The following is a 26,799-nucleotide window of genomic DNA, read 5'->3' on the forward strand; positions in this document are numbered from 1 at the left end:
ATGCAAATTAAATTCAAACAATTTCAAACTTCAAACCGTTCATTCACCGTTTTTTTCATTGACTATCTTTCCATAGACAAATTTACGGTTTCCTTTTTTACGGTAAAGTGAGATAGAGGTGACCAGCGGGGTATTGGTATTCATAAAAAATCGAATGTGTACACAGCCTAAAGCAATTAAATGAATTGAATATTTTGTATGGCAACTATTTAATCCATCTGTCAGTCATTTCAGCACTACGAAATTTTCGTCCTTCCTTTTCTCAATCTTACGTACGTACAGTATTTTTATTCCTCCAATTTAACCCTTAATCTCGATAAATCGAGTCCAGATATTAGTACTGTGCATAATTTTCCAGAACCCTGCTCGGAACCATGGCCGACTCGAATTCAAATGAGAATACTTGCGTAGTGTGTTTCAAGAACGTTTTATACTATTCGATTGGCGAATGTGACCATCCCGTATGTTTCGAGTGTTCTACCCGAATGCGGGTACTCTGCCTGCAAAATGAGTGTCCTATCTGCCGGCAAGACCTTTCAAGGGTAAGTTACAATAACATGTTCATCTAGGAATGTTGTTTCTTACAACCCCCAGTTCAGTGTAACATTGTGCAACAATGTGTATTATAAACACAATTCAGCGAATCTTCCACATTATAAATAACAATAGGCGAATGATCCCTCTTGTTGAATATACAATTCATATAATATTTATATTTTGATAAATTTTTAATACATGTCAGATCACAATATAGTGATAAGTCAAGGAAAAATTCCTTCATCATAATATTTTCTTATTAAATGAAACTATGTGTATCTCTGCAATATGCTATTGATGCTGGCTGTTTAAACAAGCTACTATTTTAAGTCACTAGTGAAGATTTGATGTCTTTTTGTAATGAAAAGATAAATAATGCAGAAATAACACAATTCAATTACCATTTGCTAAATTCTTTGAGTATAATCATTTGCATAATGTTTTAAGTGATTTTGTATTAAAATTAATTTATTTCATGACTTCTATAATCCTTAAATAGCATAAAATTAAAAAAAAAGGAAACTGAAATCAGTTTGACTAGGAAACATGCTATCAAACATTATATCTGTCAGTTTAAAACAATGTTCTACTGTTCTTTAGGTATACGCCTAAACTAATATCAGTTGGGTATAACAGGATTTTGACCCTGTTCTTTATATCAAGGGGATTCCCAATGTTACAAGGCAGTTAAACTAAAGCCAACATTACATTTAAATAACTTTAGATTTAAAAATAATTGCTGAACATATTTTTTCTAATAATAACTTAAACTATTATGACAATATATAGTTGCTACCTTTGAGCTACATTGATTAGGCTAGCCATTTTAAAGTAATTAGTTGTCTGGACATATTAACGTAAAATTACCCAAAGTTTGAGACATGTAAAGGCCCAAAATCAAAATATTTAGGGGTACATAAGCACTAAAAAATATACAAACAAGTGATAGTTTTAGGATTATTTTGATTTTAATAACAATATCATATATGCATTGCCATCCAGCGTGGCAATGCAGCTAGCCTTTTGGGCACAATCCCAGCTGACAGCGATGCGGGTGAATATTTTGATTCTTAGTTGTAATATTTCCCTATCATAAGATCATTTGTAAAACTATTGAATAAATACATAAAAATTTTAATAACAACTTCAGAATTGCTTGTGTCATAATTTATTAAATTATTGCATTAATTACTGTGCACAGGATGATAATGCATGTTTCTATATGACTCACTAGTTAATTAACATGATTTGACTTGTTATATCTTCAATTTCTAAGCATTTTTAACAGAAAAGTGGACACAGAAAACAATTCTTGGCACATAATTTAACAAGTCTACTGAGATTTGGAAATGGACCAATTTTTATGCCTTACTAAAGAATGATATAAAATCGGTTTACAAAACATAAAACTGCGTCCAATACTATATGTATATACCTAAAACCTTCTCCCATGCTGAAAACCGCTTAAAAATTGGTTCAAAACATACATATATACAGGTCAAGCTGAGCACCTCCTTTTTTTGAAATTGGTTAAAAATTAAGACATATTCATTGACATTTAAGTACAAAATAATCATCATGTTTTACAGGTTGTATTTACGGATACAGTCCAACCTTATAAGGAGCTTCGCAACCGTGTTTTCACCGACCGCCTGTTTGAGAGACAGTTCAAGATCGGGTTCTGCAGCGAGGAGATCAAGCAGGCTTACGAGGCACTCCTGGAGAACCGTTGCAAGATCTGTGATAAAATACCACCATTTCGTACATTCACCATGCTCAGTGACCACATGAGGAAAGTCCATGAAAGATACTTCTGTGATCTCTGTGTTAAGCATTTAAGGGTAAGATATTATTTTTCCATATTTTTATGTTTTATAGATATTCACAAGCATATTTCATAATAATGCTACTAAGAAAGAACACAACTTGAGTCTACTAAAACAAATTAAACCACAAAATAACATCATATTATTATAAAGTTACCATTTCAAACAATAACAAAAAACATTATTCATACACTGAATGTAATATGATAAGTGTATACATAATCAGTAAGTTAAAACTTAAATCTCTCTTGATTTGCCTTGTAAATCTGGTGAAAGGAATTAAGAATAACATGAAATAATTATTATACCAAATATTCTATATCTTTCTTACCCCGACGTACATACATATGTATTAAAATAAATAAAATAGGCGGAAAATACTGTATCCATAAATCATCATTGCAATATTATGTATGTACAATACAAACTTGATTGCGGTTATGCCATATACTTACATAACAAAACAGTCTTAATACCTACATTAAGGCATCCATCAGTGACGTAATGCCCACTTAAATATTTCGTGCACTCAATTAAATACAACTTATCTATCATACTAATTAACTACATTACTAGACAATGGTTCATCACAAATTGTTTATATTTTTTTTATAACAATAATTTACTCAGTGGTGTAAAGTTATCAGGTGTTATGTATTATATTATTATATCTAGCCTGTAGTGTCCCACTGCTGGGCAAAGGCCTCCCCATCTCGCTTCCACTCTTCCCGATCTTTTGACCGTGTCCACCAATCCGGACGATAGGCGTCCAGTTCGTCGCGCCATCTCTTCCGGGGCCTACCCCGCCTGCGGTGTCCATCTTGAGGTGTCCACTGGGTGATAATAGTGGCCCATCTCTCCGGATGCATTCGGCTGACGTGTCCGGCCCAGTTCCATTTTAATGTTGCCGCCTTTTGGCCTACATCAGCGACTCCTGTTCTGGAACGTATCACGGTATTCCGTATGCGATCGGTCCGTTTAATACCTAAAAGGCTACGTTCCATTGCCCTTTGGCAAACCTTGAGCCTGGACTTCTGACACTCGGTGAGAGACCAGGTTTGCGCACCGTAGGTTAGGACAGGCAAGATACACATGTCGACTAACTTTCGCTTGAGTGAAAGGGGAAGGTCCCTTAGGTGTTATGTAAACAACAGTTAATTGCATGAATGAGGTTTTAAACTGATAACAGGTTTGTTAACTGCAGATTACAATAACCAATCCATCTATTCTGCAAAACAAAAAATAAGATTGCGTTTTATATATATAAATAAAAAAATCTATGTTAAACTAGGTTCTGGCACCGGTTTCACCCGCATCCCGTGGGAACGTCTGCACGAACCCTGATAGCCTATAGCTATCCTCGATAAATGGGCTATCTAACACTGAAAGATTTTTTCAAATCTTTCAAATCGGTCCAATAGTTTCTGAGATTATCGCGTTCAAGGAAACTAAACAAACTCTTCAGCTTTATAATATTAGTATAGATTTCAGCCTCTACTCAATAAACAATGGATGGATCAATTATTCGCAGTAAAACAATTTTTATATTTGCAGATATTTACTATGGAGAGAAAGTGCTATACTCGCCAGGAATTGGCGCATCATCGACGGAGAGGGGATGTGGATGATACGTCACACAGGTAAACAAATAAACAAACTGTTGTATGTAATATGATCAGATTATCATATACCCGGTGGTATGCTGGGTGCTGAAATGCGAGCTGTCAGATTCTTATGAATCGCTGATTCATTTGTTTTTAGTACCTACGAACTAAAAGGGTACGTCTTGGAAGCGAGCTGCCGACTGCCACTGCACGGTCTATATCTGAAGGTGACTGCACGTTCTTATAAATACAATTTAGTACTTCAGCTGCAGCACGTACGGTCGACAGTTGCAGTCGGTAGCTGGCTTCTAAAACGTACCTTTACCATAACCTAATGGTGAATACGCACTGATCTTCTCTGTTTGTAATCTCATGGAATAATATCGTAATAATACGCTATATTTAACTATACCTATACCGATTAAATGGATAGTTCAGACACTGATATGTAATATGCATTTAATTGTCATGCTTTTGTTATCATCACAATACATGATAAAATCTTTATTACTTAATCTACATATATGCCTAGTTCTCACTGATATTACATAATATGTGTCATACAATGTTATTTACGCCTCATTTTATCCACATTTTTCTTTGAATCTTCATAATTGTAACTTTGTAAGTAGATTGAGATTTTAACTCCTTGGTTTGAAATCTATTGAATGACTTTTTAATTTAACACGTTGAATCTCCTATCTGCCTTATCTACATAATTTATTTACAATAGACTACATATGTAATTAGATAATATTCTGACATATATTCAGTTAAGCGCAAAGTAATACTTTTCCTTTTTAACTCATAAGAAATGTTCAGACCATTTCTATTCTAGTGACACAGGCCTTAAACAAAACAATAGCTAGGTACGCTCGATTGTTCTTAAATAAATGATTGAATAAGCTATTTCTTCGAAAATAATACTGCTTTCCTGCCATGCTTAAAACAGAAATATGATCAGCGATATCTTGATAAAATAAAACCGGCCAAGTGCGAGTCGGACTCGCGCACTAAGGGTTCCGTACCATAATTTAGAAAATGAACAAAAAATCACGTTTGTTGTATGGGAGCCCCCCAAAATATTTATTTTATTCTAGTTTTCAATAGAAAACATAATTTGTGAAAATTTCAACTCCCTAACTATCACTGTTCGTGAGATACAGCCTGGTGACAGACGGACAGACGGACAGAGGATCGAAAACTATAGGGTCCCGTTTTACCCTTTGGGTATGGAAACCCTAAAAATATGGCTATAGGATTTGTTTTCTAGCTGTGTCAAAGTGCTGTTACCTGTAATACGAACTTGTGACGAAATAGTCACTGATAAGCGCTTGACGACGGGAATATATGAATATAAACATTTATATATGCATGGGTTTGATGTTTTGACTTCAGTTAAACGAACGAAAACTATGTGATAGGAATATGGTGCTGTATGCTGAATCAAATAAATATTTAAGTGAATTTGTTTAGGTATTTATTTTTCATGCAGTAATAAAAGAGATGTTTAGCATACATAAATTGGTAAATGTGGGAAAAATCATTAGTAAATAATACATATTTAACCAATTTAAAAAAAAAAAATATATTATTTAAATAAAACTATTTTTACGGATTTTATCGCCGTTACATTCATATTATTTAATCCCGACGTTTCAATATTATTTAATCCGTAAAAGTAGTTTAACTGTCTAATACTCTCTTCAAGTATCAGAAATCAACAAATTATTTATTACTCTATAAACAGGGGCCACCCTCTCTGCGAATTCTGTGAGGAGCGGTTCATGGACGCTGACGAGCTATACCGGCACTTGCGCAAAGAGCACCTATACTGCCATCTTTGCGACGCGGATGGACGCAACTTGTACTACGCGTCGCACTCGGCCCTCGCTCATCACTTCCGCACCGACCACTACCTGTGCGAGGAGGGGGAGTGTGCTGGACAACATCTGACTGCTGTGTTTAGAAGCGAAATTGATCTTAAAGGTATGTGGGATAAGGTTGCTTTTTACAAAGTTGATAAGGGCTCTAATCAGATGTAATTTTGTGTCCTTTTGTGTGTGGGGGCAGGATAAAACTTTAATCATACTTTGGGGATCAGTCCTGTTATTATAAAATGAGAAGTGAAATGATCGTACTGAAGAAAAGAGGTTAATTGGTGGTGCAGCAGGAGTGTCAGACTTTTACTGACCATTACATGTACCAGGCCAGCCAAAATTAAAATAAAAGTAATATATTGTTTGGCAAAAAAGTAACTTTACATTAGGCTTACATTGACGTTGAGCCACAAAAAAAGCGCAGCTTGTATCTTGTAGCTCGGTGCTTTCGGACAACGTTCAGCGCCAGCAATCAAGTACTACAATAGGTCAGAAATACATGCAATGTGACTTATATATCTAACGTCCTCAACCAAAAAAATCATGTACAATAAGTGAGCAGGCAATGTTACATACATATCTAACGATAGCTGGTATTAGCGCACAAGGCGACGGTGCACGGGCGCGGCATGGCGCGCGGGGCGGCGCGGCAGGCGCGGACGCTGGAGCTGCAGTTCAACATCACGCCGCACCCCGTCGTGCAGCGACAGCCCAGGTACACACATACCAACATTAAGCGTACTAAGACCCATGGAGACAAAAATTACGAGGTCATGCAGGAACATCTTCTGAGAAAGTAGCGTCGCAAAACTGTGTTACTAGCTAAACCGTCTGCTTTGGAACCAGCCCGTTTTTGAAAAAATCCAACCAATCAATGAAGACTAACCTTTGACAGTCTTGAGGAACCCGAACGCCTCGTTATTTTACAAGTAACTGCAATGGCTGCACATTTTTTTTTATCGTCAGCCTTTTGAAAAAAAAAATTTGAAACTTACAATTTAAACTGATCATGAAATGAAAACATTTCCCAATAATAATCTTGACCTATATTCCTATCTTCCAGAGACAGGCGAGAGGATAGAGAACGTCAAGAACCAGTGGTAACTCCAACGCCTCCTACGATGTCGCAGGCTAACATCGACACGGGCAGCGTGGAGCAGTTCCCGCGACTGTCCGCCGCGCCTGCCGCGCCGGGACTGGTGCTGTCGGCGCCGCATCGCGCTTATAAAGGTACGAACTTTACCGTGTTGGGAACTTGTTGTATTTAAGTTGATGCTACCTTATCATAACAACCTTACTGATTATATTACCGCAAGACGCATACTTATTTTTTCTCCGGAATACTTCTATAAGTAAAAACTTTATAAAAGAAGAATAGTTTTTGAATTTCCCGCTCCTTCTGAAGCACTGGTACTCAGCTGCATCCGGTTAGACTGGAAGCCGACCCCAACATAGTTGGGAAAAGGCTCGAGAAATGATGAGATAATAATTCCGTCAAAAGATGATACTTTTTAAGTATCATCTTCTCAAAAATTACGATTTTCTCAATTTGGATGTTTGTATATTTATTTAACTATAGTAACATATAACAATTATTTTGCGTACCATACTATATTTTCGCTATTCTTATCCAGGCGTAGACGGTCTAACCCGCAACGACAAGAACTTCCCGGCACTGGACGGGTCCGCGGGCCCGTCGCGAGCGCCGCAACCGGCGCCAAAGTCGACCACCGTCGCCGCTACTATTGTTAGAAATAGTACGTTTATTTACTTAATTTCCATATAACTAGGTATATTTGTAGTACGAGTATAGAAGGAGAAAACGTGCTGGGCCGACCCCAAAAAAACTTTGATGAGAAGAATATAATGAAAAATTTTTGTAATGGCCAGGCAATGTTTTGTTGCCAACATTGCATCCACAAAGATGTAGCCTCTTTGTTAAGACGCACCTTATTACAAATACATGTGTTCATAGATGTTGCAGCACAAACATTGTGTAATTTTAATTAAACTAACACTTAAACTTTTCAATAATCCTAACATGTACCATTAGTGACTACGAATGTGATCAAATAAAAACGTTTCGCTTCTTGGTGTAAATGCATATGACCTTCATAAATTATGCTACTTCTATCTTACCAAACAGTCATTCGAAATACAAATAAAAAAAAGATCAATAAACCTCTTTACAGCCAAACCGAGCGTCTCAATCCAGCTGCACAGCCAGCCGGCTAGCGCCAGCAACTTCCGACTCACCCAGACCAGTGGTCACCGCTCCGTGCCGCAGAAGAAGCCGCCGCCTATCAGTAATGATGACGACTTCCCGTCGCTGGGCATCGCGAGGGATGACCACCCGAGTATCGGGGCTGGGACTGTGCAGGCGCCTAAAGTAAGCGATTTATTTATATATTTTTTTCTTTATTTGATTTGATTTACACGGCTTTAAAAGCCAATTACATAAATCGGAGAACTTACATTTAAAATGAATTCAAATAAAAAAAGTAAAAACACAGTTCAGTAAAGTAAAAAAAAGTTAAATGGAAAAATGCATAATTAATAGAAAAAAAAATGCGATACATGTAGTTATTTGCGATGTTATGACTAACATGTATGTATATTGAAAACTCCCATTAATAAAGAGTATCTTGCTTGTCACGATTTAAATTGAATAAAAATAGCAAATAGAAGAAAGACATTTAATGAAGTGGCTATATAAATATACTAGGTTTCGATTCACGGGAAATAAAAAAATAAGTCATGTCTATTTTATGTCAGTGATGTCGTCAAACAGCCAACATACAATTTACTTGTGCAAACATTGGATATTGAATGATTTAAGGTGTTTTTTTATCTATTGCAGGTGGCCCTTATCAATAGCCAGGAGATGCAAGCTCTGAAAAGTAACCACGTCCAGAATCATCACAAGAAGGCTCCGCTGAGCTCGGAGGCGTTCCCCGCGCTCTCCGCCACCGCCGCGCCCGTCGCGCCGCCGCAGTGGATCACCGTCTCCAAGCCTAAGGAGAAACAGAAGCCTGCTCGCTCCGAGCCCCCGCCACAGCCCAGGGAACCCAGCTTCAACCCTGTCGCAGACTTCCCAACACTGCCCGTCAATCTCACCAAGTCCAAGTCCAAAAAACAACAACCCCAGCCACAACCACAACCGCCGCCCACACAGAACACAAACGACAACACAAAACTCAGTAAAAAGGAAAAGAAAAAACAAAACAGTAAAAAAGAAAACTTGCTAGACACGTACCACGTGAACGGCACTAATGACAAAAAGTTATTGAGGGAGTCATACGCTTCAGTCAACGCAACTAACAATAATCAAACTGTAGAGGACAAAAAGGTTAAGACTGTGGACACTACGGCGCCCGTCAACAACGAGAAAAACAGGAACGGTGGCAACGGGGACTTCAGTTTGGCTGCTAAAGACTACCCGCCGCTGAACTCGCGAAGTGACAACAGTTTGCCGACGAAGAAGATGGTGAACGGCAGCGTTCCGCCGGGGTTCAAGGCTCGTCCGTCGTGCGACGGCATGACGTTCACAAACTCGGCGGGGCAGACGTTCTCCGCGCCGCTGCACACGTACATCCCGCCGCCGAACTTCGAGCACAGGAACCGCGCGTTAGTGAAAAAGTTTTCTGTGGCGCTCGGTAGTGACGCGGCCGTGGAGGATTTTAAAGTGGCGTCGCGAGCGTTTCGCGACGGCGGCATCAGCGCGGAGCAGTTCGTGTCGCACTGCGGCGCGGCGCTGGGCGGCGCGTGGGAGGGCGTGTTCTGCGAGCTGGTGGCGCTGCTGCCCGACATCGGCAAGCAGCAGGAGCTGGTGCGCGAGCGCGGCGCGGCGGGGCTGGCGGTGTGCGGCACGTGCGGGCAGCTGCTGGCGCCGCCCGACGCCGCCGCGCACGACGCCGCGCACTGGCCGCCGCTAGCGCCGCGCTAGGGATCGAACATAGCCAATAGTTTGTTTTCGGGTAATGTTATGCGACTATACGTGAGTGTCCATGTTGACATACGGATTTATTGTGCAGAGCCACAGAGTAAGCTGTTCAGTAGACAGAATATGTACTAAAGCTATATAGACCACCACTGCCAGATATGGGAATTTTATCCACAATAAAAAAAAGTTTTAAACTTAAAAATCCAACATTACTGTGTTCGACATTGTGTTCATCAAGTAGTGTCGAATCGCCATTTTAAAGACCTTACACTTAACTCTCGAAACTAGTGATGAACAGCTTACTCTGTGGCTGTATACTAACGTTTTGTATATACATAGTTATTTAATAGATTATTGTTCCTTGCAGTAGGACGGGACGCGGCGCTCTGTTGGCGCCGACGTCTGACCGCTATTCGTTTCGCTAGCCCCCACAGTCCCGCTGTGCATTATAATGTCAACATATTAAATCCACTGTAGCGCAATTACTACACGACTTGTGATTTTGTATAATGTAAATGTTATGATGTAAAATATATTGTTTCAAAGTTTATTATATTTTTGTACTTCTAAAGCAGAACGATTTCTTTAGTTTTGTGTAAAATATTTTTGTTGAATATACTGTTAGTGGTTTTATTATAACCCTTCGTGCTAAATTATAACTCTAAAGTAACAGTCCATCTCTCTAAATACATTAGTGTATGTAATACATTTATGTACATTGTATAGATACAATGCGTAAAATTTTTATAACGATAAATGTACATACTCTTATACATAATAATATATGTTCGAGTGAAAAATTTGTTTGAAAGACTAGTTTACACCTTCCCAATATGTGGCACGTGCCCCTGCTATCTGAGGTAACCTCTTCAATAGATAAATGAGAACAAATTCGTGTCTCTGGGCGCAAGTCAAGTTCAATAGAAAATACCTAAAACCTGTAGATAAAAAACTACTGAAAGATAAACGGGTGGACATTTTCAAGTGTTGTCACAACATGAGAAATAAGATAAAATAAGTATCCAAATGTATGTCGGCCTACCGAAGTTAGTGGTTCCGTACAAAACATCGTCTATCTAATTTTGGGTCGGTAATGCTTAGGTCGGCTTTCAATCAGGCCATAGAATATTACATGGCCTATTTGGTTTCGTAAACAGGGGGGAAAATACAAAAAATTGCTTAACCATTAGACCCCGGAAAAGGACCATATTGAAAGAGGGTTATTCAGTGTTCGATTCTAGTCAAAATGACCGCGAAAACCAGCGCTCTAAAAATATGTAAACAGCAAAGAATGTATTTTTAATCTAACACCTTTGTACAATCATGGATGGAAAGGCATTATGGTTAACCATGACCCATAATTATATAATACGTCTATGAACTCAGGATTCATTAGATTTTTTGTGTCGAAAGTCCCCCATAACTCAAGCAGAAGATCTCGTTCTCTACGGAACTCCGAAAAGAGATAATGGATAAGTGATATTTCCCTATATAAATTAAACTCTGTGTGTGGTCTAGCAGTATAAGTACCTACGCCATGAAGCTCCCTTTGCTATTTTTGTGGTAAGTTCTTCCTGATATTTACTTTTAAATACTTATATATTTTGGTATCGGTATGCTTGATTTGACGCCATTGGCCCCCAGGCATCGCTCGTCGAGCGGTTTCATTTTCTCTTTAGCTTCTCTTCGACAACTGTTCGTTCTGCTTTCGCAGCAACGGTTGATGTCGTAGAGATTGTTGGGGCCTTGGGAACGGCTTGTATATTGCTTCTGCACCTAAGTACTGCAGAAAGTTAGTCCAAAACCGCGGGGGCCTGCGACCTATTGATCCATTCAAATTGATTAAGCAATTTGCAGCAGAAAATCTGGGTTTGATTTTGGTTCCCGATTGACAAAATGAAGTACATTGATTAAATCTATTTCTGAATGTGTCTTTTGTAGCTGTACAATAGCACTGACGAGAGCTGCAGTGAAGCACAGCCGAACATTTCCCAAAGACTTCATCTTCGGCACCAGCACTGCAGCTTATCAAATCGAGGGAGCCTGGAATTCAGATGGTATGATTTCAAATGGATGCTGTACTAATAGATAATTTATGTTTTATTTGAGATGTAATCGCAAAATTAATTCTAGATAAAAGCGAGAATATCTGGGACTATTTGACTCACACCAATCCGGGTGCAATCGATGACCGAAGCACTGGCGATGTAGCGTGTGACTCCTTCAACAACTATAAGCGCGACGTGGAGATGATGAGGGAGCTGGGCATCGACTCGTACCGCTTCTCGGTGGCGTGGTCGCGCATCCTGCCCAACGGCCTGGCGGACCGCGTCAGCGAGGCCGGCATCGCCTACTACAACAACGTCATCGACGAAGTGCTCAAGTACAACATTCAGCCGATGATCACGCTCTACCACTGGGACTTGCCGCAGAAGCTGCAGGACATGGGCGGCTTCCTCAACCCTCTCATCGTCGACTGGTTCGCAGACTATGCCCGGGTCGTGTTTGACAACTTCGGCGATAGAGTCAAGACTTTCATCACATTCAACGAGGCGGCGCAAGTTTGTTACGAAGGCTATGGTTCTGTGACGAAGGCCCCCTTGTTAAATTTAACGGGAATTGGTGAATATATTTGCGCAAAGAATCTTGTCCTTGCTCATGCCAAGGCGTACCATATTTATAATAATGAGTTCAGGGCCAAACAAGGGGGACAGTGTGGCTACACCATCGCTGCCGGTGCTTCACTACCTCTCACGGATTCTGATGAAGATCGCCATGCCGTGGAATTATTCATACAGTTTCAGGTATGTCATATATCAAGGAAATATTTGAGGCCCTTTATGTGTACATAAATAAAGGCAGCATTAGCCTCAGATAAAGCAGATCTTGAAAGGAATGCGAGTTTTATAAGGCTAGTAAAACTTGCATCTTCATCATGATAACATTACCTACTTCGAGGGCAACATTTTGAAGTGCTCAGACAAGTCTTTTCATGATTTATTATTTTCAGTGGGCATTATACACCGATCCCATATTCTCGAAAGAGGGTGGATTTCCGAAAGAGCTAACAGAGCTTGCAGCCAAAAAGAGCGCAGCGCAGGGCTACCCCAGATCTCGTTTGCCCGACTTTACGGAAGAGGAGAAGGCTTATGTGCGTGGAACGAGCGACTTCTTCGGCGTGAACCATTACTCGGGGGCCTTGACATCAGGTTCACTGTATACGAATCAGTATGCCGTGCCCTCGTCCATGGATGATATAGAAGTTGGGCAGGTCGCGTTAGATGACTGGCTTCAGGGTGCCTCTCCTTGGCTGAAAGTAAGTAGTTCTATATGTGTATCTATGAGTGATTTAAGTAAGGTTGGGTTTAAAAATGAGAAAGAAGGAAAATACATAAATTCTCCTTCATCACATTTTCAAAACAATAGTTTAAAAAGTTGTCTTTAAAAAAATTTCTTCTTCAATCTGGAAATGAGTTAACTACTTCCCTACTACGAATTTAGGCCTCGACTCTTATTTAGGTAATACAGCCATCAATTTATCTCAAGTTTATTTCGTATTACATAAGATAACGATACATCGGAAATATTTGTTATATCACAACAATATAGGTATGTATCTATTATGTACTCGCGAGCTGATTATTATTTGTAATCTACATCTCGAGGTTGTTTATCTTGTTAGAATGAATCTGCATTTTTTTCAGTAGGTATTACGATAAAATGTGAACAGGGTTAGCAGGTTAGAACCTACTTAGTATGAGATCCTAGATTTCAGATCTGTGTTGCCACATTTTATTAGGTCTCCGTTAAGGTTGCCATACTTTCTTGAATGGTGCTTCCAACAAACTTAATCAAAGAATCTTTCTTGCCCCTAGAAAATGCCCAACAGCCTATACCACGCACTTAGACAGATTAACGAGAGATATCCCGATTACCCGATCATCGTGACCGAGAACGGCTGGTCGACCCGCGAGGGTATCGAGGATGACGAGCGCGTCGACTACTACAGAGACGCACTGGAAGACGTGCTCGACGCTCTGGACGAGGGCATCGACGTTAGGGGATACTACGCCTGGAGTCTCATGGATAACTTTGAGTGGCTGGCTGGTTATACGTACGTATCTGGATCTTCGGCATTCATGAGTACAAGATGTATGATGAGTTTAAATTATCCAAAACAAGACAGCAATAGGATAAGTCTTTCTGATGGCTTATCGCAACTAACTTCCGAGCTTGCATATGTGGCTCAAACCCCTCACGGACCTAAGCCACCGAGTAGCGGAATAGTCTCCATTAAGTTTGCCACAAACTTTATCTCTTTCTAACTTGTGCCTCTCACAAATTAATACAAACCTTTCGATTATAGATAATATGAGCCTTTAATTGACTCCTCTCTCTATTTAATCACCACTTCTGCTAACTTAACCATTTATTACAGGGAACGTTTCGGCTTATACGAAGTTGACTTTGAAGATCCCGCACGCACTCGCACCCCGAGGAAATCTGCATTCATCTACAAACAGATTATGAAGACGCGCATGATCGACCATGATTACGAACCAGAGAGCTATGTCATGACAATCGACCCCGGACATTAGAATTTTATTGTATGAACAAGGACAATATAAACTGACTGAATGACTTTTTAAGTGTTTCATTTTCATTTGATTTTAAGTTTATATAGCTATCTTGTATCTAATCTATCATATTATCAAGACCTCAATTAACGTTGCGAGCGCATCCATCCCAGAGGCTGGCAATTCACATTAATTAAATATCAAGTAGGTAATTACATTCGTGAGGGAGTATATAGGGGTAGTAAAGAAGGGAATGGAATATAATGGAATACATAAAGGAGTTTATATGGAAGTTTTTAGGGCTAGTATATAAGTTAAGTATATAAGAAAACAAAGAGTTATATACAAAGAAGAAATAATTCAAAATAAGCATGAGACAAAACAGGTATCCTTAATATCTCAGATCAAGCAATCTAATACCCTAAAATGGGTAAATTCTTCCATTTTCCATGCAGCTGCACCTCCTCAAAGAGCGCCCATTCATTCAGTGATTCATCAACAAACTAAGATAAATTCACTGATTCATTTTTAATAGAAGCCTTTCTATAAGTCAACACACAAAAATAAAATATCGACAGTTTTAAGTACCCCTATATGAGTCACTGCAGGAAGATGAAACAGATTCCAACTTTCCTATCTGAAGTAGATTAAAAGGTGATCGATAAGAAGAATATCAGCTTATAAATGCAATACCTATGGAGTCTTGAATGTATTAGTCTAACACAACGCCATGAAGATACCTGTGTTATTATTGTGGTAAGCACTTACAAGATTGTCTTACTGGGGCTCGATTCTCCTAATTTTACTTAAGCGCCATTCGATTGACGTTCGACTCGACTCGATTCGACTGAGATCCAATCCCGACTCGATTACGATTGAAGCGTATGTGGCATTCCGCTATTTTTTCTTTGAAATAAACGTTTTTATCCTGTTCTGTCATTCAATAATGAATCATTTTGTCTGCAAATGATTTACGATTGCAAAATGATTGTACAGCAAACTACCGTATAGACCAAAATCATCAAAATAGCAGACCAATCGCACACCAATCAAATGTCAATCGAATACAATTGGTCTTTTATTAGTAGCAGAATGCCCGATATGGTTAAAACTGCTATTACTATCATATTGCGATTCGATTTCTATTCGATTTTGACATTATTAAATTAGGAGAATCGGGGCCCTGGCTCGCAAGCTACCATGCGGTGGTAACATTTTAAAAAATATGTAAATTGTAGTTCTGTGGTAGCAGTAACATGTGCAGTCGAGGTGAAGCGCAGCAGACGATTCCCGAAACACTTCATCTTCGGCACCAGCACCGCAGCTCATCAAATCGAGGGAGCATGGGACGCAGATGGTATGACTTCTTGTGATAGAATTGATAATTTTGATGACTGCTCGGTACTTAATCAATACCTTGAAATATTTCTAGACAAAAGTGAGAGCATCTGGGACTTCTTAGCTCACAACAATCCAGGAGCCATCTCAGACCAAAGCAATGGTGACATAGCGTGCGACTCGTACCACAAGTACAAGCGCGACGTGGAGATGATGAGAGAGCTGGGCATCGACTCGTACCGCTTCTCGGTGGCGTGGTCGCGCATCCTGCCCAACGGCCTGGCGGACCGCGTCAGCGAGGCCGGCATCGCCTACTACAACAACGTCATCGACGAAGTGCTCAAGTACAACATTCAGCCGATGATCACGCTCTACCACTGGGACTTGCCGCAGAAGCTGCAGGACATGGGCGGCTTCCTCAACCCTCTCATCGTGGACTGGTTCGCAGACTACGCCCGAGTCGTGTTCGACAACTTCGGCGATAGAGTCAAGACTTTTATCACTTTCAACGAGGCGGCGCAAGTGTGTCGTGACGGTTATGGTTCCGTAACGAAGGCGCCGATGTTAAACATTACGGATGTTGGGGAGTTCATTTGTGCGAAAAATCTTATTCTCGCTCACGCTAAAGCGTACCACGTGTACAATGATGAGTTCAAACCTGTACAGGGAGGGTCCTGTGGCTTCGCTATAGCTGTAGGTGCTGCACAGCCCGTTACAGATTCTGAAGAAGTTCTTCATGCTGTAGAGTTATTCAACCAGTTCCAGGTACGTACAAGCAATTGGGTAAATTCATTGAAGGGCCTTTAGAGATTCCACGTAAACTAAGTATTAGAAGCTATTACAATGGAGTTATTCCTTTCAGTGGGCGATGTACACTGATCCAATATTTTCGAAAGACGGAGGATTTCCGAAAGAGCTCTTAGAACTTGTAGCTCAAAAGAGCGCTGCCCAGGGTTACCCAAGGACCAAGCTATCTGACTTTACGGAAGAAGAGAAGGCACACATACGTGGGACGAGCGACTTCTTCGGCGTGAACCACTACACAGGTGTCATTGTAACAGGCTGGAAGCCTGCCGCGACCTCATCCATGGCGTATGTTGAGATCGGTCGAACTCAGGATAAGGATTGGCCTCAAGCTGTTTCATACTGGTTGCGTGTAGGTATTGCTCTATTAGAAGATAAGCTCTCCTCCTTATTGCGAGTCGAGTAAAAATACTATCAGATCGTGGTGAGAGATTGATCGATCTTTTTTTGTTTCTAGCGAATGCCTAAAAGCCTGTACATTGCACTGAATGAAATACAAAAAAGGTACGGAGACATACCTATCTACATCACCGAGAATGGTTGGTCGACCCGCGAGGGTATTGAGGATGACGAGCGCGTCGACTACTACAGAGACGCGCTGGAAGACGTGCTCGATGCTCTGGACGAGGGCATCGACGTTAGGGGATACTACGCCTGGAGTCTCATGGACAACTTCGAGTGGCTGGCTGGTTACACGTACGTATCTGGCTCTTTGCAATTGATGAAAATATAATTTTAGGAGTTTACAGGTGCTTTCAATTTGGCCGCGAAGTGTCGAGGGGCAACCCCAATTTTAACGACAGTTAGGGTGCCTTTGAATTAGCTGTGAAGGGCCGCGTGGCCGCTGCCTTAAATTATACAAATCATGACAGCAACAGAAAAGTTCTTGCTAAACTGAACGGCGGATCGCCTTAGCTTCCGAGCGTGCATATAGCCCATACGCCGCACGGAGATCAGCAACTCCTTATGATTAAATTGGAGTATTATTCTCTTAACATAACTTTTTTTCTTACAGAGAACGTTTCGGCTTATACGAAGTTGACTTCGAAGATCCCGCACGTACTCGCACCCCGAGGAAATCAGCCTTCATCTACAAACAGATTATGAAGACGCGCATGATCGACCATGATTACGAACCAGAGAGCTATGTCATGACAATCGACCCCGGACATTAGAACTATTGTATGAACAAGGAAAATATAAACTGACTGAATGATTTTTTTTGAAGTGTTTCATTGATTCTTCATATGACTTAGAGTATTTATAGCTATCTATCATATTATCAAGACCTCAATTAACGTTGCGAGCGCATCCATCCCAGGGGCTGGCAATTCACATTAATTAAATTTACATTCGGGAGTATATAAGGGGAGTACATAGGGGTAGTTAACAAGATAATGAAATACATAAAGGAGTATATAATGGAAGTCTTGTATAGTGGTGGGTGGTATATAAGGAAGTATTTAGGGCTAGTATATTACTTAAGTATATAAGAAAACTAGGAGTTATATAAAAAGATGAAATAGATCACAAAATAAGCATGAAACGAAACAGGTATCCTTAATATCTCAGATCAAGTAATCTGATACCCTAAAGGTAAATTCTTCCATTTTCCATGCAGCTGCACCTCTTTAAAGAGCGCCCATTCATTCAGTGATTCATCAGCAAACCAAGATAATTCACTGATTCATTTATTAGAAGACTTTCTATAAGTCAACACACAAGAATAAAATATCGACAGTTTTAAGTACCTCTATTATGAGTCACTACAGGAAGATGAAACAGATTCCAACTTTCCTATCTGAATTAGATTAAAAGATGATCGATAAGAACATCAGCTTATAAATGCAATATTGAGTCTTGAATGTATTAGTGTAATACAACGCCATGAAGATACCTGTGTTATTATTGTGGTAAGCAAGCACTTTCTTACTGGCCGGCGAGCTACCATGCAGTGCATTATAATCTTTTATTATATGTAAATTGTATCTACATTGTAGTTCTGTGGTAGCAGTAACATGTGCAGTCAAGGTGAAGCGCAGCAGACGATTCCCGAAACACTTCATCTTCGGCACCAGCACCGCAGCTCATCAAATCGAGGGAGCATGGGACGCAGATGGTATGACTTCTTGTGATAGAATTGATAATTTTGATGACTGCTCGGTATCTACTTAATCAATACCTTGAAATATTTCTAGACAAAAGTGAGAGCATCTGGGACTTCTTAGCTCACAACAATCCGGGAGCCATCTCAGACCAAAGCAATGGTGACATAGCGTGCGACTCGTACCACAAGTACAAGCGCGACGTGGAGATGATGAGGGAGCTGGGTATCGACTCGTACCGCTTCTCGGTGGCGTGGTCGCGCATCCTGCCCAACGGCCTGGCGGACCGCGTCAGCGAGGCCGGCATCGCCTACTACAACAACGTCATCGACGAAGTGCTCAAGTACAACATCCAGCCGATGATCACGCTCTACCACTGGGACTTGCCGCAGAAGCTACAGGACATGGGCGGCTTCCTCAACCCTCTCATCGTGGACTGGTTCGCAGACTACGCTCGAGTCGTGTTCGACAACTTTGGCGATAGAGTCAAGACTTTTATCACATTCAACGAGGCGGCGCAAGTTTGTCATGACGGTTACGGTTCCGTAACGAAGGCGCCGATGTTAAACATTACAGATGTTGGGGAATTCATTTGTGCGAAAAATCTTATTCTCGCTCACGCTAAAGCGTACCACTTGTACAATGATGAGTTCAAGCCTGTACAGGGAGGGTCCTGTGGCTTCGCTATAGCTGTAGGTGCTGCACAGCCCGTTACCGATTCTAAAGAAGTTCATCACGCTGTAGAGTTATTCAACCAGTTCCAGGTACGTACAAGCAATTAGGTAAATTCATTGAAGGCCCTTTAGAGATTCCACGAAAACTAAGCATTAGAAGCTATTACAATGGATTTATTACTTTCAGTGGGCGATGTACACTGATCCAATATTTTCTAAAGACGGAGGATTTCCGAAAGAGCTCTTAGAACTTGTAGCTCAAAAGAGCGCTGCCCAGGGTTACCCAAGGACCAAGCTATCTGACTTTACGGAAGAAGAGAAGGCATACATACGTGGGACGAGCGACTTCTTCGGCGTGAACCACTACACAGGTGTCATTGTAACAGGCTGGAAGCCTGCCGCGACCTCATCCATGGCGTATGTTGAGATCGGCCGAACTCAGGATAAGGATTGGCCCCAAGCTGTTTCATACTGGTTGCGTGTAAGTATTGCTCTATTAGGAGATAAGCTCTTCCGCTTTTTGGAAGTTGAGTAATAATACCATCAGATCGTGGTGAGAGATTATTAATCTTTTTTGTTGCTAGCAAATGCCTAAAAGCCTGTACATTGCACTGAATGTAATACAAAAAAGGTACGGTGATGTACCTATCTACGTGACCGAGAACGGCTGGTCGACCCGCGAGGGTATCGAGGATGACGAGCGCGTCGACTACTACAGAGACGCGCTGGAAGACGTGCTCGACGCTCTGGACGAGGGCATCGACGTTAGGGGATACTATGCCTGGAGTCTCATGGACAACTTCGAGTGGCTGGCTGGTTATACGTAAGAGTGTTAATATTATGCCTCCTAACGGACGATTTCCCATGACCAACTAATGACAAGTCCTTTTATGAATTCTTTTATTAAGACCAACAGATTGGACCATAATTTCTTACCTGTATATGGGTCTCTATATGAAATAACAACCTTTGACTCTCACTCATTCTTTTGTTTTTAGGGAACGTTTCGGATTTTACGAAATAAACTTTGATGATCCTGAACTTACACGCATCCCGAGGAAATCAGCTTTCATCTATAAACAGATTATTAAGACGCGAGAAATTGACTACGATTACCAACCAGAGAGCTATGTCATGTCTATCGACGCGGGACATTGACACCTAAGACTGAGCTGATTGTTATTGGAAGTAAATAACCAATTGTAATAAATGAAACGACCTTTTATTTATATAGATGTATATAATTTGAACCTTTAAAAACAAATCCTGGTACATAATAAAACCAATGAACCTGTATAAATATGTATGAATGGATGTATATATCTACTTGTCACTTTTGCCCCATCCCAAGAAACCCTTGACTAGTCCAGTAAGGCCTGCACCTTGCTTCTTACTGTCCGCTGCGCCGGTCTTATCATCCAAGTTCGGGAACTCCACAAAGTTGCAAGCGAGGTCGAAGAATAGCGGCTTGCAGGGAATAGCTTCCATCGGCGGCGGCATTTTGTAGATGTTGGGATTCTTAGTGAGAACCTGAGTATCCTCCCTGTACTCGTCCAAGCGATCAACGAGAGGTTTCTTGTCCTTGTAAGACCTACCACTTGATGTATACTTCGTGTCTTCGTCTTCTTCATCGTCCTCAAGAACGGAGTCAGCATGGACTTCGAATTTGCAGCTTTCTATGTCCTTCTTCAATATTTGCAACTTGTCCACGAGTTGTTTGTCGCTGAGCTTGCTGGCCAGCGATTCGGCGGAGTAGTTGCTGCAACGCTCCAACATGGCGAGAGCCTCTCGGAAGCGACGCAGCCCAGTCAACACTTGAGCGATGTAGTAGCAACGGAACGCACGGTATGCCTTCGTCAATGTCTCTATTTCCTGCTGGTATGCCGCGTCAGTTTCGAATCCGGGCAACTGTTGCAATTCAGTGAAGTTCTGCAAGATGATCTCATAGAGCCGAGTGAGGTCTTGAGGACGGACCTTCTTGCCGTCAATTTGTATGTTGTTCTTACGAGCTTCCTCCGCCTGTTGTACGAGCAAGTTGTTCCTCTCAATAGTACGCATCAGACGCAAGTACATCAAATAAGAAAGCAAGTAGTTGATGCCAGACATCTGCGATTCAGAAGCCGTTTTAAGCTTGGGGTCACTTTTGATTTCGTCCTTGATGGCTGAAATAGCGTCCTTGCAATCCATGAGGATGTTTTCGAGGATATCAATCTTGGCTTGTACAGTCTCTGCACTGGCGACGGACTTGTCTAGATCTTGCAATGCGATGAGGAATAGACGCACTTTTTCTGGTCTTACAGTGACTCGTCGACCGCGCCATTCTATCTCATGCATCACTCCAGAGCGAGACTCCCTGAAATAGTGCAAAGACACATATTAGAAAATAATTTATGGAGAAGGGCGTATAAAAAACAAAGTCTGAAACGAACGCATATTTCTGAATGAAATAAGACTTACTTAGCTTGCGCCATAAGAGTGTCGAGGTTCTCAATGAGCCCCTGTCCGCGCATGGCAACCAGGTCGCCGGCCGCAGACTCATCGCCGATGTTGTACGCGCAGTAACGGAGACTGGGCTTCAGTTCTTCTACCTGTGGCATGGTACATGATATTGGTATAGTTCTCGCCAAACTTTGTGTCGTTGGCGCTGAGTTTTTAGGTAACTTCAGGCGTACCTAGGTGTGGTTGCCATTAGTTTTGCGAGAACTATAGCTATGAGTTAATGAGTATATGGTGAACAAAATGAATATCAGAAGTTCGATGTAGACCAGCGGATTCCACTGTGGAACACATCTTATATCTACAGCATATGCAAATTTGGGGGGCTATCTATATCAAAGTCAAAGTATTTTTTTTAATTCAAATAGGCCTATAAAAGCTCTTCCATTTGTGACCCACGGATGCCCCTCAAACTGAAGGGCAAAATTTACAAATCCGTAATAAGACCTGTCGTCCTGTATGGCTCAGAGTGTTGGGCATTGAAAAAGAAGGATGAGAAAAGAGTGCATGTCGCAGAGATGAGAATGCTGAGATGGATGTGTGGGGTTACCAGAATGGACAAAGTGAGGAATGAGTATATCAGAGGAAGCCTGAAAGTAGCGCCAGTGACAGAAAAAATGAGAGGTCAGCGTTTGTCGTGGTATGGGCATGTGATGAGACGGTGTGAAACGCATGCTACAAAGAGTGTGCTAAGTATGAATGTGGAAGGATGGAGAGGCAGAGGTAGACCAAGGAAAAGATGGATTGATTGCCTGAAAGAGGACATGAAGCAGAAGGGAGTGGATGTAAGTATGACGTCTGACAGAGAGGAATGGAAGAAAAAGACATGTTGCGCCGACCCCAAATGACTTGGGAACAGGGCAGGAAGATGATGATATAAAAGCTCTTTCGAGACGTCAAACTAGTTGCACGGTTTCAAAGAGTTGTATTATTATTTAGGGTAAACATTTCTGTTTCTTAGCCTTTTGGCTAGTTTTGACTACATTTACGGGCGGGTGCCAAGTAAATGTAGTGTGTAGTGTGTATTTACTGTGTGTGTGTAGGTGTTATGCCTTGTTCATCCAACTGCATGAACTTTCTGACGATACGACAGGTGTTGAGAATTGCGGCTTTTATATGTATATATTCTCACCAAGTTTTATGTGTTTACAGTCTTACCAAGGGTAAGCTTGGATTGCCCGGGTAACTGGGTTGAGGAGGTCAGATAGGGCAGTTGCTCCTTTTAAAACACTGGTACTCAGCTACATCAGGTTAGACTGGAAACCGATCCTGACACAGTTGGGAAAAGGGTTGGAAGATAATGGTGATATATTTCAATGTGTAAGACAAACCTTCTGCTTAAACACGGTCCTCTCATCCTCGGGCAGGGCGGCACAGAGCTTCTCCAAGACCAGCTGTGCGCGGTGCAGGCTCTCAGCGGCCGCGCGCCACTGCTGCAGCTCCACCAGCAGTGCGCCGCCCAGCCACGCCGCGTACGCGCCCGCCTCCAGCTGCGTGCGAGCGTCGCAGACACCACTTTGCTGTACAAGACATAGAGTTCAATTTTAAATGACACCCGATGACCCGACCATCCGTTTTATGTTGTCCGCGCGTCGCATATTTCACTTTGCTGCACATTTCTGTTCAAGCCAGAGAGTTCGATTTTTAATGGCACTCGACTATCCAATGAAAAAATGAAACTTAGACCTGTTGTTCTGTATGGACCAGAGTGTTAGGCATTGAAAATAAAAGAATGAGAAAAGAGTGCATGTAGTGATGAAAATGTTGAGATGGATGCATAAAGTAAAGGAATGAGTATATCAGAGGAAACCTAAAAATAGCACTAGTGACAGAAAACCTGAGAGATCAGCGTTTGTCGTGGTATGTATATGATGAGAAGGTGTGAATGGCATGCTGTGAAGAGTGTGTTTTGTATGAATGTATAAGGATGGAGAGGCAGAAGTAGAGTGAGGATGAGTTGGATTGTCTGTCTGACAAGGAAATAAATAAGGGAGTGGCTGTTAGTATGACGACTGATAGAAATGGAAGTGAAAAACATACTGCCCCCATTCAAAATAACTTCAGAACAGTGCAGAAAAAGGACTGTTTTTTTTGTGAGCTTATGTACTACCTCGCACAACTGCAGAAGCGTCTGAGCATGAGCAAACGCCTTCTTCAACCGGGACACAAGATGGAACTTCTTCCTGGGCTCAGTGTTGGCCTCTTGGCGTAACTGCATGGCATAGGCCCACGCTCTCTCTGCTTGGAGTAGTGGCACGCAGAGCAAGCGACTCTCTGCCGTCGTGGCTGTCAGGTGGACGGTGGTGACGTCACGTCGGCGGTAGTGACGGCGGTCGCCCTGGAAATAGATGTTGGAGTATAAGAGGATATAGACAATTATATAATACGCTATTGCTCACATTGTCTGTAATCAAAAAACATAGTCTCTTCTGGCTATCTTTACTGTGCTTTTCAGTATACAAAAAATACAGTAGAACAGATTATATCAGTTTTGTGGGACATTGTAATTAGTTCTTAAGTTTACTCTGTATTTTTCTAATAAATAAAAAAAAAAAAAAAATATTCTCATCTCATTTACTGTTTGACAAAGGTTCATAAAATGTGCCCGGAATCATCTTATGCGATTTCAGTTGCCCAAAAGAATTTTAAATTAAAAACTAACCTGGGGTATTTTGAGCACTTTACGCAGCCTCCTGATGCGCCTTGAACAATATCCTCGGTAGCGCTGGTAGTCACCGTGGCGTAGGCCATGCTGTTGCTGAGCATCCTTCGTGATGCGGAAAACTGATACACTAGTTAAGGATTATTCATATAAGAGACTAGAATGTTTTCTACGGTTTAACCTGTGTTCTGAGAGAAATTCTTCACCTAACCAGACTAAATTAAGCCTATGTCACCTGGAGATAGTGTAGTTTCCCTATAGTAAACATTCTGTCGCATTGGTGCCTATAGGGTATAAACAACCAAAAAAGCCCTATAAATAGAAGTAAGTATAAATAATAATAAAGAGTAGCAAAGGAAAAGAAATTTCTGAACATCAAAACTTCTAATACTAGAATTCATCTACTATGACTTGTCAGTTTAGGCTGAAACTAAACCCCAATATACAACAATTATTACATTTACAATACAACACTGTGTGATAAAACCAAATGATGATGACGATGTAAATTACCATTGTAAATTACCATTGTAGTAGTATTTAATATACAAACTATTCGTACCTGTTGGATATGATACCAGTACCCCTACCTAAACTTACGTGAAAGAACGTGATATGTATGACACAAGATAACGAGTTAAAACATAACATATGGAAGCTTATCACAAGTAGAACACTAGTGTATTATTGTAAGGGGTATACCATGTAATTCATTTCAAGTCACAGTGAAAATGTACTTCGTGAAATGCAAAGGATACTTTCTAAAGTTAAAAGCCTCGGCGACTTGACTTCTTCTTTATCATTTTCTTCAGCGGAAATAGGTTTCGCATCCCCGGAATCGCCTTCCAACACCACCATTGTGACTTGCTACGATTTTTTATAAGGTTTTAATTGGAATTAGATTAATATTTCATAGAGATTTTATTTCAAATAAACACCTGACAACTCAAGACAGCTATCAGACAACACGACACATGTTTCAGTGTTCCCAGTCAGATTTTTCTACATTTTTAACATATGTTTTGTCTCTGTCACACTCACATTTTCAGGAAAATTTCAACAACAAAGAAAAATTATCAGACAACACGACACATGTTTCAGTGTTCCCAGTCAGATTTTTCTACATTTTTAACATATGTTTTGTCTCTGTCACACTCACATTTTCAGGAAAATTATTTTACTTCAGTACTCAATAACTTTACTTAAATTTCAGACAACACGACACATGTTTCAGTGTTCCCAGTCAGATTTTTCTACATTTTTAACATATGTTTTGTCTCTGTCACACTCACATTTTCAGGAAAATTATTTTACTTCAGTACTCAATAACTTTACTTAAATTTATTACTTCGTAATGGATGAATAATAAAACTATCTTAGTGATCGCCGAAGGTATTTTATATAATTTGAATTTATTTATTTATTTAAATATATTTATTCATTAGCGCATGTTCTGCGTTCTCTGTGTTCTGCGATAAGCTAGGTTGCCTAAGATTAGGGCTGCCATTTCGAATTTCGCCAAACCTGGACAAATATTAAAAAAAACCCGGACATTTGGCGTAAATCGCATTTTTCCCCCGGACGAGCCCGATTTTTTTTGTTTAACTAAACAAGATCTAATTTTTAATATTACCATATTACTTAAATTCAATGAGGTCCTTCCTTACATGAAAAGTCATGGCCGTCTCTAGCTCATGTAGTACCTAGTATTGAAAGATTGTGACTTAATGTATTTCGAAGGTCATAATTAAGAAAGCTCATATGGAAACTAGGAGTTACCTTATTGATAGGTTAGACAAAAAATTTTGAAAAATACAAACAACTGCAAAGTGAAGTCGCCGCGAGCGCAGCGAGCGCGAAAATTTTTGAGTTTTGGGTCACTAAAACACCTTAACTTGTATAATAAAAAAATCCGCAAAGTGGAGAAGCCGCAAGCGAAGCGAGCGCAAAATTTTTTGAATATTGGGATATTAAAGTAGCTCAACTTAAAAAAATTGTGTTAAGAAAAGAAGCCGCGAGCGAAGCGAGCTCGAAAATTTTTGAGTTTTGGGACACTTCGACTTCTACATTATTAGGCGCCCGGGTTATTCGCATACCCAGGCACCATAGGTTAAGATGGCCCTATGAAAAATGTCCGGGTTTTCCCCGGACACTTCTTGAAACCCCGCCCGGACGGCCCCCGGACGGCCTCCAAACGAGGACAAATCCGGGGAAACCCGGACGGATGGCAGCCCTACCTAAGATGCCTTAGTTAGGCCTCCGAGGGTGTAGGTCGTCATCTGGTTACAATTGTATGTTATGCATAAGTTTTACTTTAAATAAAAAATATAAACCAATATCTTGGGAGATGACG

The 26,799-nt window shown here is 40.8% G+C and overlaps 4 protein-coding genes across 5 annotated transcripts; 3 read left to right on the plus strand and 1 right to left on the minus strand.

The window, feature by feature from the left end:
- The first annotated feature begins 170 nt into the window (after positions 1–170).
- Positions 171–10,408, plus strand: LOC135118629 (E3 ubiquitin-protein ligase ZNF598-like). 2 transcript variants are annotated; one of them, XM_064041158.1, is made up of 10 exons: positions 171–272; positions 359–542; positions 2,127–2,378; positions 3,918–4,003; positions 5,718–5,956; positions 6,448–6,562; positions 6,911–7,077; positions 7,482–7,604; positions 8,040–8,236; positions 8,708–10,408. In XM_064041158.1, exons 2-10 carry the CDS (start codon positions 375–377, stop codon positions 9,791–9,793), a joined length of 2,433 nt encoding a protein of 810 aa, XP_063897228.1. In that variant the 5' UTR covers positions 171–272; positions 359–374; the 3' UTR covers positions 9,794–10,408. The 2 variants fall into 2 exon arrangements, with proteins under 2 accessions (XP_063897228.1, XP_063897226.1); XM_064041156.1 differs by having other exon boundaries at positions 223–542.
- Positions 10,409–11,242: 834 nt separating this feature from the next.
- Positions 11,243–17,726, plus strand: LOC135118794 (lactase/phlorizin hydrolase-like). The gene is made up of 12 exons (XM_064041672.1): positions 11,243–11,353; positions 11,732–11,847; positions 11,924–12,594; positions 12,801–13,106; positions 13,666–13,904; positions 14,229–14,385; positions 15,089–15,123; positions 15,606–15,724; positions 15,800–16,470; positions 16,568–16,861; positions 16,967–17,205; positions 17,525–17,726. The coding sequence occupies exons 1-12, from the start codon at positions 11,328–11,330 to the stop codon at positions 17,682–17,684; spliced, it is 3,033 nt and encodes a 1,010-aa protein (XP_063897742.1). The 5' UTR covers positions 11,243–11,327; the 3' UTR covers positions 17,685–17,726.
- Positions 17,727–18,314: 588 nt separating this feature from the next.
- Positions 18,315–20,578, plus strand: LOC110371411 (myrosinase 1). Its single transcript, XM_049843755.2, has 6 exons — positions 18,315–18,422; positions 18,510–18,628; positions 18,708–19,378; positions 19,476–19,769; positions 19,873–20,111; positions 20,287–20,578. The coding sequence occupies exons 1-6, from the start codon at positions 18,397–18,399 to the stop codon at positions 20,444–20,446; spliced, it is 1,509 nt and encodes a 502-aa protein (XP_049699712.2). The 5' UTR covers positions 18,315–18,396; the 3' UTR covers positions 20,447–20,578.
- LOC110371361 (signal recognition particle subunit SRP68) lies at positions 20,509–25,442 on the minus strand. Its single transcript, XM_064041166.1, has 6 exons — positions 25,205–25,442; positions 24,447–24,568; positions 23,895–24,122; positions 23,116–23,304; positions 21,746–21,876; positions 20,509–21,641 (listed from the first exon to the last, which is right to left on the minus strand). Exons 1-6 carry the CDS (start codon positions 25,302–25,304, stop codon positions 20,612–20,614), a joined length of 1,800 nt encoding a protein of 599 aa, XP_063897236.1. The 5' UTR covers positions 25,305–25,442; the 3' UTR covers positions 20,509–20,611.
- Positions 25,443–26,799: the final 1,357 nt, after the last annotated feature.

The sequence above is a fragment of the Helicoverpa armigera genome, chromosome 2 (assembly GCF_030705265.1).
Source record: "Helicoverpa armigera isolate CAAS_96S chromosome 2, ASM3070526v1, whole genome shotgun sequence".
In the NCBI taxonomy this organism is placed as follows: Eukaryota; Metazoa; Arthropoda; class Insecta; order Lepidoptera; family Noctuidae; genus Helicoverpa; species Helicoverpa armigera.